At 41.3% G+C, this 15,673-nt stretch overlaps 1 protein-coding gene across 3 annotated transcripts in view; it reads right to left on the bottom strand.

The window, feature by feature from the left end:
- Positions 1–14,290, bottom strand: part of atrn (attractin) — a 130,504-nt gene extending 116,214 nt beyond the window's left edge. For 2 of the 3 annotated variants that reach the window (XM_005929637.3, XM_005929638.3), the window contains exons 1-2: positions 13,786–14,289; positions 1,875–1,958 (exon numbers count right to left, since the gene is read on the bottom strand). In XM_005929637.3, coding sequence (XP_005929699.1) covers positions 1,875–1,958; positions 13,786–14,024 — 323 coding nt within the window. In that variant the 5' untranslated portion in view covers positions 14,025–14,289. Of the gene's footprint in view, positions 1–1,874; positions 1,959–13,785 lie in introns of all 3 variants that reach the window. The other variant, XM_005929634.3, reaches the window with a different exon arrangement.
- Positions 14,291–15,673: the final 1,383 nt, after the last annotated feature.

Below are 15,673 nucleotides of genomic sequence, written 5' to 3'. Positions count from 1 at the left end.
TTGTTTAGATTTTTACATACTTTTATTATGTGCAATAAAAAATATTTCCTTGTTGACTGGGTCACATTTAGCTTTGCACTCTTCAACAGCTGAACTTGTGGAATGATACTTTCAGGACAATAAAAGGTGGATAATTAACTGGGTGATATGGTAGAAACAGTCACCACCTACAGCAACATTTTTACTAGCGTTTGTGTGTGGCCAACCACCAACTACACCTTTATATTCGAATCACATTGCAGTGTTCTGCACAAATCAGCTATGTTTTCCGTATCAAGTGTAAAAACCGTACTGCGGTGTGCATCCCAGTTATTTAGTCTACCAGCAAAACACGATTACATCAAGCGAATTATATGGCAGACAAGTTTCGCTGTTGCACAATGTGTGCTACAGAGACAGTGAATAAACCAAGTATCTGTGGCCGGGTGTTTTTATGCACGGGCAGTGTTCAGCAAAACAGGAAAAAACAAGCTGGCTTAATCTGAGTTTGATTGAAGACATTCATGAGATCCTTTAAAAAACAAAAAACAAACTTTGCTCTAAATTTGGGGAAACATGGCTAAATGAAATCATTCAAAAGAGGAGGGAAGAAGACAAAGACCCATTCAGTGCATCTACGATGAGAAACTGAGACATACAGGATGTGTTATGAATAGTCACATTTTTCTCTTTATAATTATATTTATTAGAGTGAAGCGATGGCTCCTCCTTAATGACCTAGCAGACAAACTGGGGAATGGCAGCAGCCCCTGGGGTTCGAGTACAGAGGACTTGTGACTGGTAAATTGTTAATCTAATGTAAGCCCTTATTTTTGTAGGAAGCACTGGGACCCCTTTGAGCAAGGCATCGAGCAAAGCCACATTTTAGTAGTTATTTCATTGCCTTTCAGGAGATAAAGTCACTTCAAGCCACTAGAAATGGATTCGCTACACTTAGCTGCAGAGGGAGCTTTTGAAGGTTCAAAGTGAGAGCATATCTGAAGCCCATAAAACCTCTTCAACAGTATTCTTGTCAGTGTGACGCATATAGCGCATATGTCACTACATTAACCTCTTGTTGAAGATGGGCTGAAGTCTCAAGATGGCATATAAAATGAGCCATCAGTATGTAATGAAACACTGGACGGCAGGGTGACACGGTGATTAGAGAAGCCATCCGGGAAAACGAAGGTCAGAAGTTCAAAACCATGTAAGATGTGCACGGCGAGCAGAAGCGCGATCTCCTGAGCCTTACGTGTTCATTCTTAGTTAGCCCCGCCTTCCCCCGAATGAGCGTGCTGGCTATCTGCCTGGAATGTAAATGCAAGCGGCGGGTTTAAAGTTTGGATAAGCTCGAAGCCAAAAAATAAATAAAAAAATAAAAAATCAAGAATCGTCGCTTTAAATCGATACTCGGTGGCGTGGATGTGCTGACTGAAACGATAGAGAAAGGAGGCTATTGGATTTCTTACACTTGCTTTGCCATTCATTTTTATCCACATTACCAGGGGCTGGAGCACAGCAGGAGTCTGCAATGTATACTGTGCACAAACTAATCATTATAAATCCCGCCTGCAATATTGAGTTGCGGCCTCAGTTTTCACAATCCTAATCCCATCAGTCTCAACGTTTTTAGGGTTCCTTCCCACTGTTCCCACTGTTTCCCCTAATGGCAAAAGCTAATGATCAACAGGATTGTGCCAGTTTTCCCAATGGTTTTTTGTTTGTTTTTTTAAATCCAGGATGATATAATATATTCAAAGCTGTTAAACTTCAATTGAAAAAGTACTCCTATTGCTAGTGCTATTTAGGACGTGGAACAAATGTGTTCTGGGCTAATTAATTCGGCGCCTCTGAAGAAGAACTTGCTTTCCCATGGCGTTGTCTGTACTTACTGTCCCTCAATGAGCCAGGTGCACTTGGTCTTGTATTTGTAGTTTCCTGGACCGTCAGTCAGATAACCAGAGGGCCCCGTCAATCTGAAAGGAACAGGAAAAAGAGAGAGAGGTCCAAGGTTACTGGTGAACATGTAACTTTTTAGTAGCTGACATTTAGCTGAAAGCGCGGCTGCGCCCATGTACAGCCTCACGGAGCTCCTAGATCAGCTGTATGCTTGTCCTGGAATTTGATTATTTAGGAAAACCTGCAGCTGAAAGACTTCGTGGAAAACTTCAATTGAAAAGAAGATTGCTTATCAAACAATTACTTCCATTTCTGTCTTTTTAAAATGTGAGGATTGATGTTTTTATATTGTTACAACTTTGACATGTTTGGAATTTGCTGTGAACATTTTGCTGGTGGACTTTTAACATCAGGGACTCAGGATGGGCCTGGTAATAGCTCACAGATAATCGTTTTATGATTGCTTTGTGTCCAAAATCCTAATTCTTTGCAAGAGAAAACATTATTCTTTACATCTTTTTTTTAAGACTCAATCCCTCTAGCAGCTCTTCTTTATCCTGTTGCCAACTAGTTGCAAATAACTTTTCCGTTTTGTAGCATTATTACACAACTTTCACAGCCTTTTGCTGCCTTGTTCTCAACTTGGGATTCAAGTTTGTATAGGAAAAGTACCATATGTAGAGGTACAATTAAAAAAAAAAAAGAAGCGCAGTACTAATATGTAAATAAGGCTTGCAATATCGATCCCATATGTCGGTCCGTTTCAGGCATGCATGACACACTCACAGCAGCACAGACAAATACTCACTCACTCACACGTTCCAACATTATTAGCGTGGAAGGTCTTGACTGTGAGTGAAGATACAATGCTCTGAAAGTAAACTGTTTGTAGGAGGAGAATTTTAAAGAAGCTTAAAAAAAAAAGCAAAAAAAAAAGCTCTGTATCACTTTAACAGGCAATTACAAGCAAGCAGCCTCGGTATGAGCAACGGAAAGGAAAGAGTTGATGTCCTGTTATAAGCATATTGTTAAAGATGCTGGAAAATGATGCATGTAACTGATGCAACAATTTATATTTTTTTCAATTTACTTTTTAAGATATACTTCTTCAAATGCATTGCTAATTGAAACTTTGCATTCATTAGAAATGACTGCATGAAACAAGAGGTTAGAAAAGAGCCCCTAAGCAGAGAGTGTGCAGTTAAATACGGTCTTCTTCAAGCAGCACCGTAGTTGAGCAAGCAACAAATAGGACAAAGACAAAGCAAAGACAGCAAATTATTGTCCGAGGCCAACACCATGAGGGGCATGCACAAGCACTAATGGTACAGTATGGCATACGGCCTGTTATTGCCAATTCAATTGCAGTCTCATGACACAGCACCGGTCGGGAGATGAATTACGCAAGGGACACTTAGATGCATACAGACATTGTATCATTACTGATGCAGGTCTCAAGGTGCGAGGAGTCTGCCAACACACCCAGTCGCTCTCTTGTTCCAAAACAGTCTCTCAGCAACATTTCACACCGACGTCTGCTGAGGAAGCTGCAGAGAACACACTGCTCCCGTGTGCAGTTAAAGAAGCGATTTATAGATGTCTGCAGCACAAGTAGAACATTTTTTAAAAAAGCGCTTTTAGCAAAATTAATCAATCGATACAAGCTGAGCAGTTTGACATTTTGCTACAGGTTCGAACTTGTGTCTTATAATATGAGTGATTTTTTTAATTTCATGTCTTTTTTTTTTTTTTTTTAAAATGGAAAATAGAAGTATTCATATCCTTTCACTTAAAAAAAACAAAAAGCAGGATGTTCTCCTTTCAGTGTGATGTTTTTGTGTTTTTTTAAATATTCATTTCTATATTGAGAGCTTCTGGGGAGATTCCATATTGCACAACTCAGGTTTGTTTGTAGCTAGGCAACAAGAAGTGCTGCACGTTACTGAAGACTTAAGCCTGCTCCAATTACTGCAGAGGTTCAGGCCTATAGTCCCAGCTGTGTGAATTGGAGGCTCATGGTCCAAGGCTAAGGGTGTTGTTAAGGGCGGTTAACAGGCCAAATGCATGACGCTATATGACAACAATGCTCTTTGTGCTGTCGCTGCAACTTGTGGATGAAAGTTTTTAACAGAACAGCAAATCTTGGCTTGATTTTTTTACACTGAGTCCATGCTGAATGTTGATGGCTCACCGATTCCTTTAAGAGAATACTTTCAACACATACGGTGAGACTTGTGGCAGGTTTGCAAACGTGTACACCATGTCTATAATTACAGATCAGCCAGCGATAATAAAGCCAGGCCAACAGGGACTTTCAGCTTTTGCAGCAAGCAGACAAACAGCTTCTCCCCCTGTGAGAGTGATAAGAAAGTCATGAACTCAACACACTGATGCATGTGCAGTTAACATACTGTACTGTTGTTAAAACACAATTATCATACTTACAAGGTAAACAATATTTTAAAAACAACAACAACAACAACAACAACAACAACAACAACAACAACAACAACAGGAACAGATCTGCAACCAAAGGGAAGCTCATCAACCTTACAGTCGAACAACATTAGAGGAAGTCAAGGGTGACACTTCAGTAACCGAGTGATAGGACTGGCTTTGTGTTATGCCTCAACTCTAAATGAGCAAATTCAGTAGTTTCAGTTGGGCTCGTCAGAAATCCAGCAGCATCAACGAGCAGAGATGGGCAGTAACGCGTTATCCGATTACTGTTTTCAGGTAACGAGTAAAGTAAGGGATTACTATTGCAAAAACGGTAATTAGATTACCGTTACTTTCCCGTAGGAACGCTGCGTTACTGCGTTACTAAAACCGTGATTTTTTTTTTGCGAGAATGTCTCATGACAGTGACGTAAGCGAGTGCGACGTTCGTGACAACAGCTGTGTGCAGATCAACAGTGGATCATATATCTAGTGCAGAGAGAGTATGAGCGTGCAGCATTCAAAGCGTGGAAGTACTGACCTTACTTTGAGTTTGATTCCATAAAAAGTAACAAAAACATTAGCGTCCCTTGTGCGTGGGAAGAAAACTTCTTTTTACAGCAAAAAACCCCTAAACTTCCAAGCAAGCACCCAGTGCGCAACGATGTAATGGGAAACTCACAGAGAAACTCGCGGATTCTTCCACTGACCGCCGCGGCACACCTGCACCAGGGTAAACACTGTCAACAAGTATCTGCTCCAGACGTAAGAGTGGCCTCTAACCAGCTTGAAACTAATTCTAACAGCAACTGAGGGCCAAAATATATACTAGGATTAAGCTGCACAATTAATTGGATTTTAGGTCTGATCACTATTTTGGCTTTCAATAATTAAATGAGCATGATCGAGTATGCTTTTGCGGTTTTAAAACACAAAGCAAATCAAATGCACTCTAAATCTCTGCTCAGCCACATGCATGTATGGGCCAATCACAGTCACTCCCACACTGCACAGCAAAGTTTCTGGACAAGTATATAACAAATGCAAATGTCTGGCACAACAGAAGGCAAAGAGCTTGCTCCTTGAAGCAGATCATTACTGTTGTTTGGAAATACTTCAGATTTAGTGCACGTGAGGTAACCAAGAAGAAATCATATCCAAAGAGTGCTGTGCGTCTGCACCCCAAAGCACCACAAGTAACACATCTGAAGGCCTGAAAGACACTAATTTGGAGTCTAGCTGATGCATGAACTTTGCTACGAGTTTTAGTCACATTCATCATGTAAGTTCAGTCGAGTGAAAAACCTTATATTATTATTTATCTGCAAAATTTAGGATAATCCAAAAGTAAAAGCAGTACTCCTCTGATTCATTTTGTCTTACAACGATTTATTTAGATCTGAAGATGTGTTATGTTTACATTTTTGTCATAAACTTAATGAATAATCGTGACAAATAATCGTAATCTTTGATTAATTAGGAAAACGTCTCTCTAAATAGGATCACCGGCTATTCAGCTAGCAACCAAACATGCTAACAAAGAGAAAATTCTAAATTTAAATATTGTTTAAAAGCATTTCAAAGTATTTGGTGAATAAACAAATAAATACTGATTCACTGGCTGTGATGTAAGATTTTCATATATTTTTTTATCCTAGTAGATGCTTCTGTGAAAGCGACATACCCAGAATTAGGTTACACATTTACAGCTTATCAGCTGCACCCTCTGAGTTTGTATTATATTGGGACATGGAAAGGGTCATTTAGGACGCGACTGTGTACCTAAAGCATACCTGGGAGCAAAACACTGAACTGAGCTGGTAGTTGTTTCACTATAAATTCCTTGTTTTCGTTAAAGCTTATAATATACGAAATGAGCTGGTAAACTGCAACAAAAATATATATTTTCAAATGATATTTTTATACTTTAAAGTGGTGTAAAAGTATAAAAACGATATTGAGGCTCTGCAAAGGGTAAAGTGGTGCAGCTTGAGAGCAAAGCAAACAACTGCTTATTCAAAGGCGACAACAGTCCTGTTTCAGTGGTACAGCCTGGAGAGGCACGCTCAGAGCATGCTCAGACAGAGTGTAAATGCTACAGAGGCAAAAAGCTTTTTGCCTCTGTAGCAAAGAGAAGAAAGCGGCCGATTACAGAATATTAGAGGGGCGATGTCACATTTTCATTGGTGGTCATGCTTTAAAAATTTGATATGACTTTGAATGTCATCGGGAAGAAATTTACCACGACATTTAAAGAAGACAAAAATCAGTAGCGCAGCAGTGTGGCCATTAGTTAACTGGAGGAGAGGTGTCGTTTGTAAAGAGGGGCTAATCGACTAATATTTAAGCTACACAAGAGACTGAACTCCATCCATCTTCATCAGCTTTACCCGAGGCCGGGTCGCGGGGGCAGCAGCCTAAGCAAAGAGGCCCAGACCTCCCTCTCCCCAGCCACCTTCTCCAGCTTATCCGGGGGAACACCAAGGCGTTCCCAGGCCAGCCGAGAGATATAATCTCTCCAGCGTGTCCTGGGTCTGCCCCGGGGCCTCCTCCCAGTGGGACATGCCTGGAACACCTCACCCAGGAGGCATCCTTGTCAGATGCCACCTCAGCTGGCTCCTTTCGATGTGGAGCAGCAGCTGCTCTACTCTGAGCCCCTCCCGGATGGCCGAACTTCTCACCCTATCTCTAAGGGAGAGACCAGCCACCCTTCGGAGGAAGCTCATTTCTGCCACTTGTATCCGCGATCTCGTTCTTTCGGTCACTACCCACTACCCAAACTAAAATGATCAACAACCAACACTAAGATATACACATACATCAGCAGTGCATTAATGGAAGAGACTCTTTTTAAAGTTGTTGTTTCTTTCCCAGCAGCACGGTGGTTAGCACTGTTGCCGCACAGCAAGAAGGTCCTGAGTTCAATTCCACCATCAGGCCGGGGTCTTTCTATGTGGAGTTTGCATGTTCTCCCCGTGTTTGCGTGGGTTCTCTCCGGGTACTCCGGCTTCCTCCCACCGTCCAAAGACATGCAGCTTGTGGGGATAGGTTAATTGATTAATCCAAATTGTCACTAGGTGTGAATGTGCGAGTGAATGTGAGTGTGAATGGTTGTCTGTCCCTGTGTGTTGGCCCTGCGACAGACTGGCGACCTGTCCAGGGTGTACCCCGCCTTTCGCCCTATGACAGCTGGGATAGGCTCCAGCACCCCCCGCGACCCTGAAAAGGATAAGCGGAAGCGAATGGATGGATGTTTCTTTCCCATACCTGGAAACAAAATCCTCATAGATATACATTTGAATGAATAGATTCATTCAGTCACTAACACATAAAAGGACACACTGGGCAGTTTAGATCATGACAGCTCATAAAATTGGAGGAAAACCGATGGGAAAGAAAAAATGGTTTCATTTATTACAAAGCAGTTCTAAACATTTATTAAGGACATTTCAAAGGAGCTCTTTAACACACAATCAACTATTAATCTGTCATTTCAGCAGTTCCATTACTGTCATTATTTGATGAGAAAGCTTAGCGTGAGAACGAGTGAAAAAAAACCAAAGGACTACAGCAGGAGTTTAGGAAACTAAAACAAAGCACAGTCTCATTTTGCTTTTATTAGATACGTGTAGTAGAGCAAGATGTGATGAATGTGGGGAAAGCAAGCAAGCATCCGAGCCTACGTAATATATTCCCCAACTACTCCGCTATCAATTCACCCAAATTACATTAAAGCATTTCCAGAAGCCACTTTAAAGTTGAGAAACAAGCAAGAACTCCCAAACACTGAGGGGGTGGCACTATGAGAGCACTTAGGATCCAATATGCGCTCTTTACATAAAATTATTAAAAAATAAGCAGGTAAATTGAGACACTTCCAGGTTTCACATTAATTGCAACCAAAACTGGTACTCAAACCAGTGCCAGAACATGAACAGGCATCAGACTCTCAGACTCTTTATGCACCACCCCGTCCTGCTGCGTATGAAAACTGCTTGGGAATCCCCATTCTATGAAAAAAAATTTAATAAATTATCTCCGCAAGAGTTTTATGTCATGCTAATAAAAATGTGCATTTGTGTCTAAGAGTCTTCAAACCAACAGGCGTGAAGTAGCCTTTTGTTGACACTATGTGATAGAGATCAGCCTCATGGCTACAGTCGTTAATATGACAGGCAAGGATTGTAGCTACAACTTACAGTTACAGTTATAACTGTCACTTTATTAGTTTTTAAAGCTTCTCTAACACAGTGAGCCTGCATCCTAGTTTAACAGCTCCAGTCAGGCAGGAGAGGAAGAACATCCATCCATCAGCTACAGCAGCTAATGAACTGTTCTTCCCAATCTCTTGCTCCACTCGTTTCCTGTCAACTATTTGCTTTCATCTATTAAATGAAACCATACAATTAGCAAAATGTACAAGAGGAAAAAACCCTAGAAGCAATTTACAGTGACTGAAGGTCCCAGGTGAGCAAACAACAGCATAAAAGTAGAAATCTGCAGCCATTACAGTACTCAGAAAGGAGGCGAATCTGCCTCTGAGAACAATTTTTAAAAGCATCTTAACAAGATTCTGCAGAAGTCAAGTGTTCAGAATGAAACCAGTCCTTACATGCAAACAAAGATCTTACAATTTTCTATTGCTCTTGTCTGATGAAACTACTTTGACTGTTTGGCCGTAATGGCGATCATATTGGTTGGAGAAGAAAAGAGTTTGCAAGTATAGGAACACCAACCCAGCATGGTGGAGGTGCCATCAAGCTGTGGGCGGCTTGTTGTGGGACTTGGGGAGAAATTTAATTTGAGCGGAAAAAGGTTTTTAATGTGGTTGAAATATAAAATTCTGATAAATATTTATAAGATACTTCAAATTAAAATTTCCCCGCCGTGGAATCAATAAAGTCTGATCTTATCTTTTCTTAAACATTAGTTTTGTCAGCATCAACAGCTATGGGGGGTTACAAAACCTTTCATGTCCACATGTAAGACGTGAATTGTCGGAGAAGAAATTATTAGAAATAAGAAGTTAAAGGTTTGTGATAAAGTCTCAAGCTAAAGACTTTTTTTTTTATTATCCATTTGCTTTAATCCTCTGTGGACCTCGCACACCCAGGGGCGTATAGTACAATCGTTGAACAATAGATTTTAAAGACAGCAAGCATTTGTAATTGAATGTTTTAATTTCAAATATGAAGAATTAAATAAGGAACCTGTACTTTGTTAGTGGCTATCACAAAGCCCTAAACTCAGATAGAAATTTAAAACGAAGAAGAAGGTGGCTGCCTGAAACTTTGAAGTCAACACGACCAAAGGTTAACAAAATAAACTGGTGATGCAGTAGGATTATTATTAAAGTTTCCCTGACCCAAAACAAGGGAATAACAGAATTAAATATCCATGGAAAACTAAGTTAAATTATATGTAGGAAAATGGGAAATGAGTAGTCTCAAGTTCTTCAATAGTCCTTCAAGGCTTCTCGAAGAACATTCAAAGCTCTTCTTTGGATGTTGGCTGCATTTCTTCTGTTCTCTGTAAAGATGACCGAACACTGCTACAATAATGTTCAGGTCCTTGCTCTAGGGAGGTCAATCCATAAATAAACCATTGACAATCGGATGCTTACCCAATAGTATGGCATGGATCACCAGAATCTGCCCTCTTAGATCCATCAAGTTCAACAAGATCCTCAACACCAATGACTGTAATGCAGCCCCAAACCACGACAGAGCATCCAGTGTGTTTTACAGACGGCTGCAAACAGTCATTATTGTAACTCTACACAATCGACACATGTTGAAACTTCAAATTTCGATCAATTATTATGCAAGACCTGTTGTTACTGTTTTTAAGATAAGATAAGCTTTATTAGTCCCACACGTGGGAAATTTGTTTTGTCACAGCAGGAAGTGGACAGTGCAAATGTTATATAGCAAAAATTAGAATACAATAAGAATAAAATAGTGTACATAACTGTACAGAATAGAATAATAAAATAATATATACAGTAGAATAAAATATACAATAGGATAAAAATAAAATACAAATGCTTTATACAACTGAGTAAAAATACAACTTTGTCAGAAAAAGAGTATTGCACTTAGTGTTATTGCACATGTGTGGATGTGTGTTTGATCAGATGGAAGTCCAGTTCTTGTGTCATTATGCATACCTCAGTCTTTTCTCCCATCTTACTTACAGTTTATTTGCCGTAGACAGATTTTTAGGCCTTCTTTTGTCCTGCACTAGTCCAGCTTCCTCCACATACTTAAGAATAAACAGTACACCTTGTAGAGATATGCTAAGCGTGCAGCTAATTATTGTTTAGGAATCACTTTGTTGGTGCAAAAATAATATTCTGTCTCAGTCAAACCGTTATCTTTGGGATTTTTTTTCCCCAGAAGGCTGCTAGTAACAAAGCGCCTAAAGATACAAATCAAGTTTTCTGTCATGTGCAGACAACAGTAGTGCGTCCCTTGTTTTGGGTGGTTTTTTAATACTTGGATGATTCATAAGTCAGCATTAAGTGGCTCCAAAAATAAAAATCCCCTGAAAATTTCCATGAACAAGAACTAGACTGAAAATGAGTGAAAAGGATGTGCAAAGAAAAACCCAGAAAGCCTGGAGACCTAATGTTAAGACCACTCTAAAACAAAAGAAATGAGGGGTGCTTCAAGGCTTTTGCACAGTAGTGTATATCAAAAGAACAACAACAACGACCCCCTTCTTCATGTTGATTTTTGGCCCTCAAAGCTAGAATAGGGACTCCATTTTGGCACACCCCTGTCACAGAAAGCTGCTTTTACCAGCATTCACCGAGCCTTGTATGGCAGCATTGTCTGTATGCTAAACACGGCCTCAGACCACAGGCTCTCCGTGAAAAACTATCAGCACTTTGACCGTGTTAACAAAGTAACACAGCGCCGATTCCAAGCAAATGTGGAATCACAGCAGCAGTACGTTTACCGTTCCACTTCAAGATGATTAGCCTAGGGTGATGTGGCTTCAGTATCACTTTTAATGCTGGACCCACTGACACAGGAGCGCTGACAGCTGAACATTACACTGTACGAGAGTGGCCTGTTCTGCTATTAGCGAAGTTCACAGTCAGACAAGCAGCACCACAACCAGTCTGGCAGCACTGTGAAGCAAAGAGAGATCTCAGTTTTTTTCCACTTATCAGCAGAGTTTTTCTTCTGATGCCAGGATGAAGCTTTTAAAAGAAGCTGGAAAAGACAAACGTAGCAGCCTTAGAAAAAACGGATTAACTTTAATGAGCCCCGTAGGGAGGTTCATCCTAGCAGTTGACCCCCTGGGTTGTATTAAAGCAGTCCTGAAAAAGAACCTAAAGCTTTGGTATTTTGATCAAGGGCGACTGAAAGAGTATGTCTTATACTTTTAATGCATGCCAGTCAACCACCACCCTACAATAAAAGAGCGTGGCGTACAAATAAAGATCTACATAAAAGCCAACCACTGGGTTTGTCAGTTGTTTAGGACAAAATAAGCAAATTCCATTGACTTTAGCCTCTTCTCTATTACACATTACTAACTAATGAGAGAAAAATCATAAATATTAATAAACAGAGTTTAACTCCATTCAAACCCAGCGTTCTTAGAGACGGGTACCCTGAACGCAGCTGGTGGTCAGCGATGATTTCCCACACTGATAGACTGTCGAGGCTGATACTCGAGTGCAACAGAATCGCAGTTTTTATTCACAGCCAAGATGAGCCATTTCACCCAGAGACCACTTAAGCCCAGTGTTCTGAAACATTAGACGCTCAGCAGCCATTCAGCTTTCATTTCACCTGCTCAGATGTGCTCACCAATCGGCTGCACTAATGTGGAAACTGTTCCAGCTTCCCTTCCCTTCATCATGACCGACTTGTGAGCACGCATAACACAGCAGGCCTCCCGCTGGCTCTGCTTTATGACCTGGCAAGACTGATCACAAGCAGAGGCAGCATGACACAGTATTAAATAAAATGCTCTGGACTCCCTTTACGAAAAAAGAGAAGAAAATCCGCTGCCTACAGGGTGGACCCGACTCACACGTTCTTAGCTGCACAGACACGCTAGCTCATCAGAACAAGATCACCTTGCTTAACAGCGAAAAGAAAGAAAGCAGAAGTGTAAAATTACTTCAAGAGGTCACATTTGAGCTCTGTCAAGGAAAAAAATGATTTGGGGAACAAGATGTTTTTCTAATTCGGTGCTTGCTAAATGTCATAGTTGAAGGATGAGCAGAAGGGCGCGATGCTATGGAAAGTGATCAATAATGTAGTCGTGACTGATTCCGAGTGAAACTGTCATCAAGTACTGCGGGATAATTTCCAGATCAGAGGACAAACTCCAGTAATGCAAAGTGACAGTAAAATGGGAACAGAGGACGGGCACAGCGGTAATAATTGCCAGTTTACAACTTTCGAAAATGTGCAGCTTTGGCATTCACACACTCGCACACAAACTAGTGGCACTCATGGTTTAAATCAGAGTTAAAGAAAGCCAACACGGATGTGGGCAGATACGAGGGGGGTGTGGGGGGCGATTGAGAGATGATGCAATAATGGGTTTGTCAAGTGGTACCTTCCTCCCACCTCTCACTAACCTGGGCAGCTCAGCTATAAAAGCACAAAGTGCTTCAGTGCCCCCCCCATCCCATACTTTGACCCTGAGCTGCTGCTGTCCTGGCATCAGCACACAATATCAGTTATCTGAACGTTTCAGTGGGCCAAACATCATGCAGGCAGCTTTTCAAAGAGTCCCGTGAAGCTGAAGAATGCAAAGCGTCTCACCTACTGGCCTGAAAAAGTGGGACACTACCAACAGAACAGCAGTCTGGTTTAGTCAGAGATAAATTACTTGGTTAGATTGAAAAAAAAAACAGAGGCTAGCAGAGAGTGCACTGTGGCTACAAGTCAAAATGGTTTTGAGGGGCAGTCTGTCTGTCTGTGCTGTCAGATTTTCTAAAGAATAATGTCAGACTACAGAGGAAACATGCAGGCCGGCTACTCCTCATGGTTCTGTCCTTTCTGATAGGTGATCTTAGTCAAGAAACGGTGTGTACGAAAACAGGCTGATGATCTGCGTGAATGAGTGGCAAGATGTGACACTAATTCGGATTAAAAAGCTCTGAAGCTCAATGTTGGTCAAATGTTAAATACCACATTCACACAGGCATAGCCGTCCAACCCACACACTTGAATCATTCAGCAAACACATGCTGCATTTAAACAAGGAGGACTGTGGCCTTTGGGGGGAACCGCTTCGCTTGTAGCTGGGGCAGAGGTAGTAGCAGACCGGTACTTGAACGCCTCGAGTGTGGGCTGCTCGCCATCTCCAGACAAGGACTGTCAGGTCTGAATTAGCAAACATTTGGCGCAAAACAAGGCAGACGTAGACTCCACATTCAGCTTATGTCACTGCTAACAGTAGGCTATAATCTGCCAGTGTGTTTTACATTACCTGAATCGCCCTCCGCAGTGCTGGCATTGGTCCCCAACCCAGCCGGGGAAACATACACATTCGCCAGTGGCGGTGTTACACTGGCCGTTCATACACGGCTTATCGCACTCCTTGGCCTCGGTGAAGCCAGGCAAGCCGGACAGCAGCCCGATAACCGAGAGAAGGAGCGCGGTGGTCAGCATCAGCAAGCTCCGGTCCCGACCAGAGCCCGAGCAGGCCCGCCGCGTCGCCCCGTACATTCTCTCACAAAAGATGGCTGCTAGAGGCAGGCGCTCCGCTGACTTCGGAGGTAGCGAGCCGACGAGCTACCTGTTGATGTAGTTCCGTTTATTGGACCAGAGGTACGGTTTCCCTGGAGGGAAGGTTTAGTGTCTTCGCTGAACCTGGTTTCTGCCGGTTAGTTGGTTTACATCTTTCCAGTGGTTGTGTTTCCCAGCGCCGCACCAAGCCGCATATTTACATCCAGAAGTGACGTCACGACAACGGAAATGCGCAACGGAAGGAGGCAGAGCGCGCAGGGCTTTAAACTTTTATGTTGGAAGACAGGAAAAGTCCTTTCGTTTTCTCAGACAGCTCCTTAGCAGCTTTCTCTTATTATTTTTTTCTCTAAAATAATCACCGTCGTCCGTTTGCTGCTCGTGTTCTAAGCGTAGTTCGATGTTTATTTTAATATTTTTAATACAAAATAATGATATATAAGAAATATGACCTCCTTCCTCCGCTCCCACTACAGGACATAGTTCACATAAAATCAGACTATTTACGATTTAAATGTTTATGCTCTTGAGAACAGCAGCTGTTGATATTAAATTCATATCGTGGGTTTATTTATTCATTTCATTTTAACCCTCTCAGGCTCAAATTAAACTTTGTGTTGCTAATGCACAACTAAGTCCTGCAGTGGTACTTCTGAGTAAAAAAAACTCATAAAGTATGTATGTGGGGTAATCAGGTTGTTAGTTTTTAACTGTTGCAAATAGGCAAAGCCTGCCTTGAGAGGGTTAAATCAGATAATTGATAAGCCTATACAATATTGCTTCTTAAATGTTATGATTTTATAGCCATATTCTAAGCTTAAGTTAAGTTAACCTATTTGGCTATTTAGCTTAAACTTTATAATCATGCGTCACTGAATATGAGGAAAAGCGTATACCACTATGATTGTTATAGTACTATAACTAGACTTTCCATGATGCTTTGTGCACACAACAGGACACCGTTTTTAGTTATAGCTTGTGAAACTAAGACTATTAACCTTGAATTCTAATCCGAGATGCAGAATCTCACAAATCATCGTACATGTTGTGGTAGAGAGACAAGACACTGAAGGCAGAATCCTAAACCATAGTGAGCCTTTGTATATCTGATAAATAGTCTCAAACAAAATGCAAAAGTTTCACTTGGATTTATAATCCAAAGAAAAAGAAGTCCAAAAGAAATGTAAAGACCAGATGGGCAGAATGCCTCCTGCAAGCTCTGCTTTATGATGTAGACACACCATAATACTTCCACTTATTAAGCTTCTCCATTCTTTCTCTGTGTCCAAACAGCTGTACTTTTCATCTCTCATAATCTTTCTCTCGGCTGTCCTTCATGTTCTTCTGTCTATAACCTCATAGTCAATTACTGTGCAGAGTTCTAGCGATTGTGTTCTTTGAGACTACAATTCCCATCATTCACTCATGTCTTGGCAGATGTTCTGGGGTTATTTGCCATTTTTCTCTGGCTAGTATTCTTTCCAGAGTCTTTGAAATGTTCTTCTCTCTACCTCTGCCATGCTCATTCTGTACAGTGTGGCTCTCTTTGAGTTTCTTGGTGATACTTCTCTCTCCAGTTCTTGACACTTGGAAACCTTGTGATAACTTTGTATATCCATCCCCTGCTTTCT

This window comes from Haplochromis burtoni, unplaced genomic scaffold, assembly GCF_018398535.1.
Source record: "Haplochromis burtoni strain Fernald_Lab_line unplaced genomic scaffold, NCSU_Asbu1 Contig_119, whole genome shotgun sequence".
Classification (NCBI taxonomy): domain Eukaryota; kingdom Metazoa; phylum Chordata; class Actinopteri; order Cichliformes; family Cichlidae; genus Haplochromis; species Haplochromis burtoni.
Note: the sequence above shows the minus strand (reverse complement) of the source record. Positions and strands in the feature narration are given on the sequence as shown.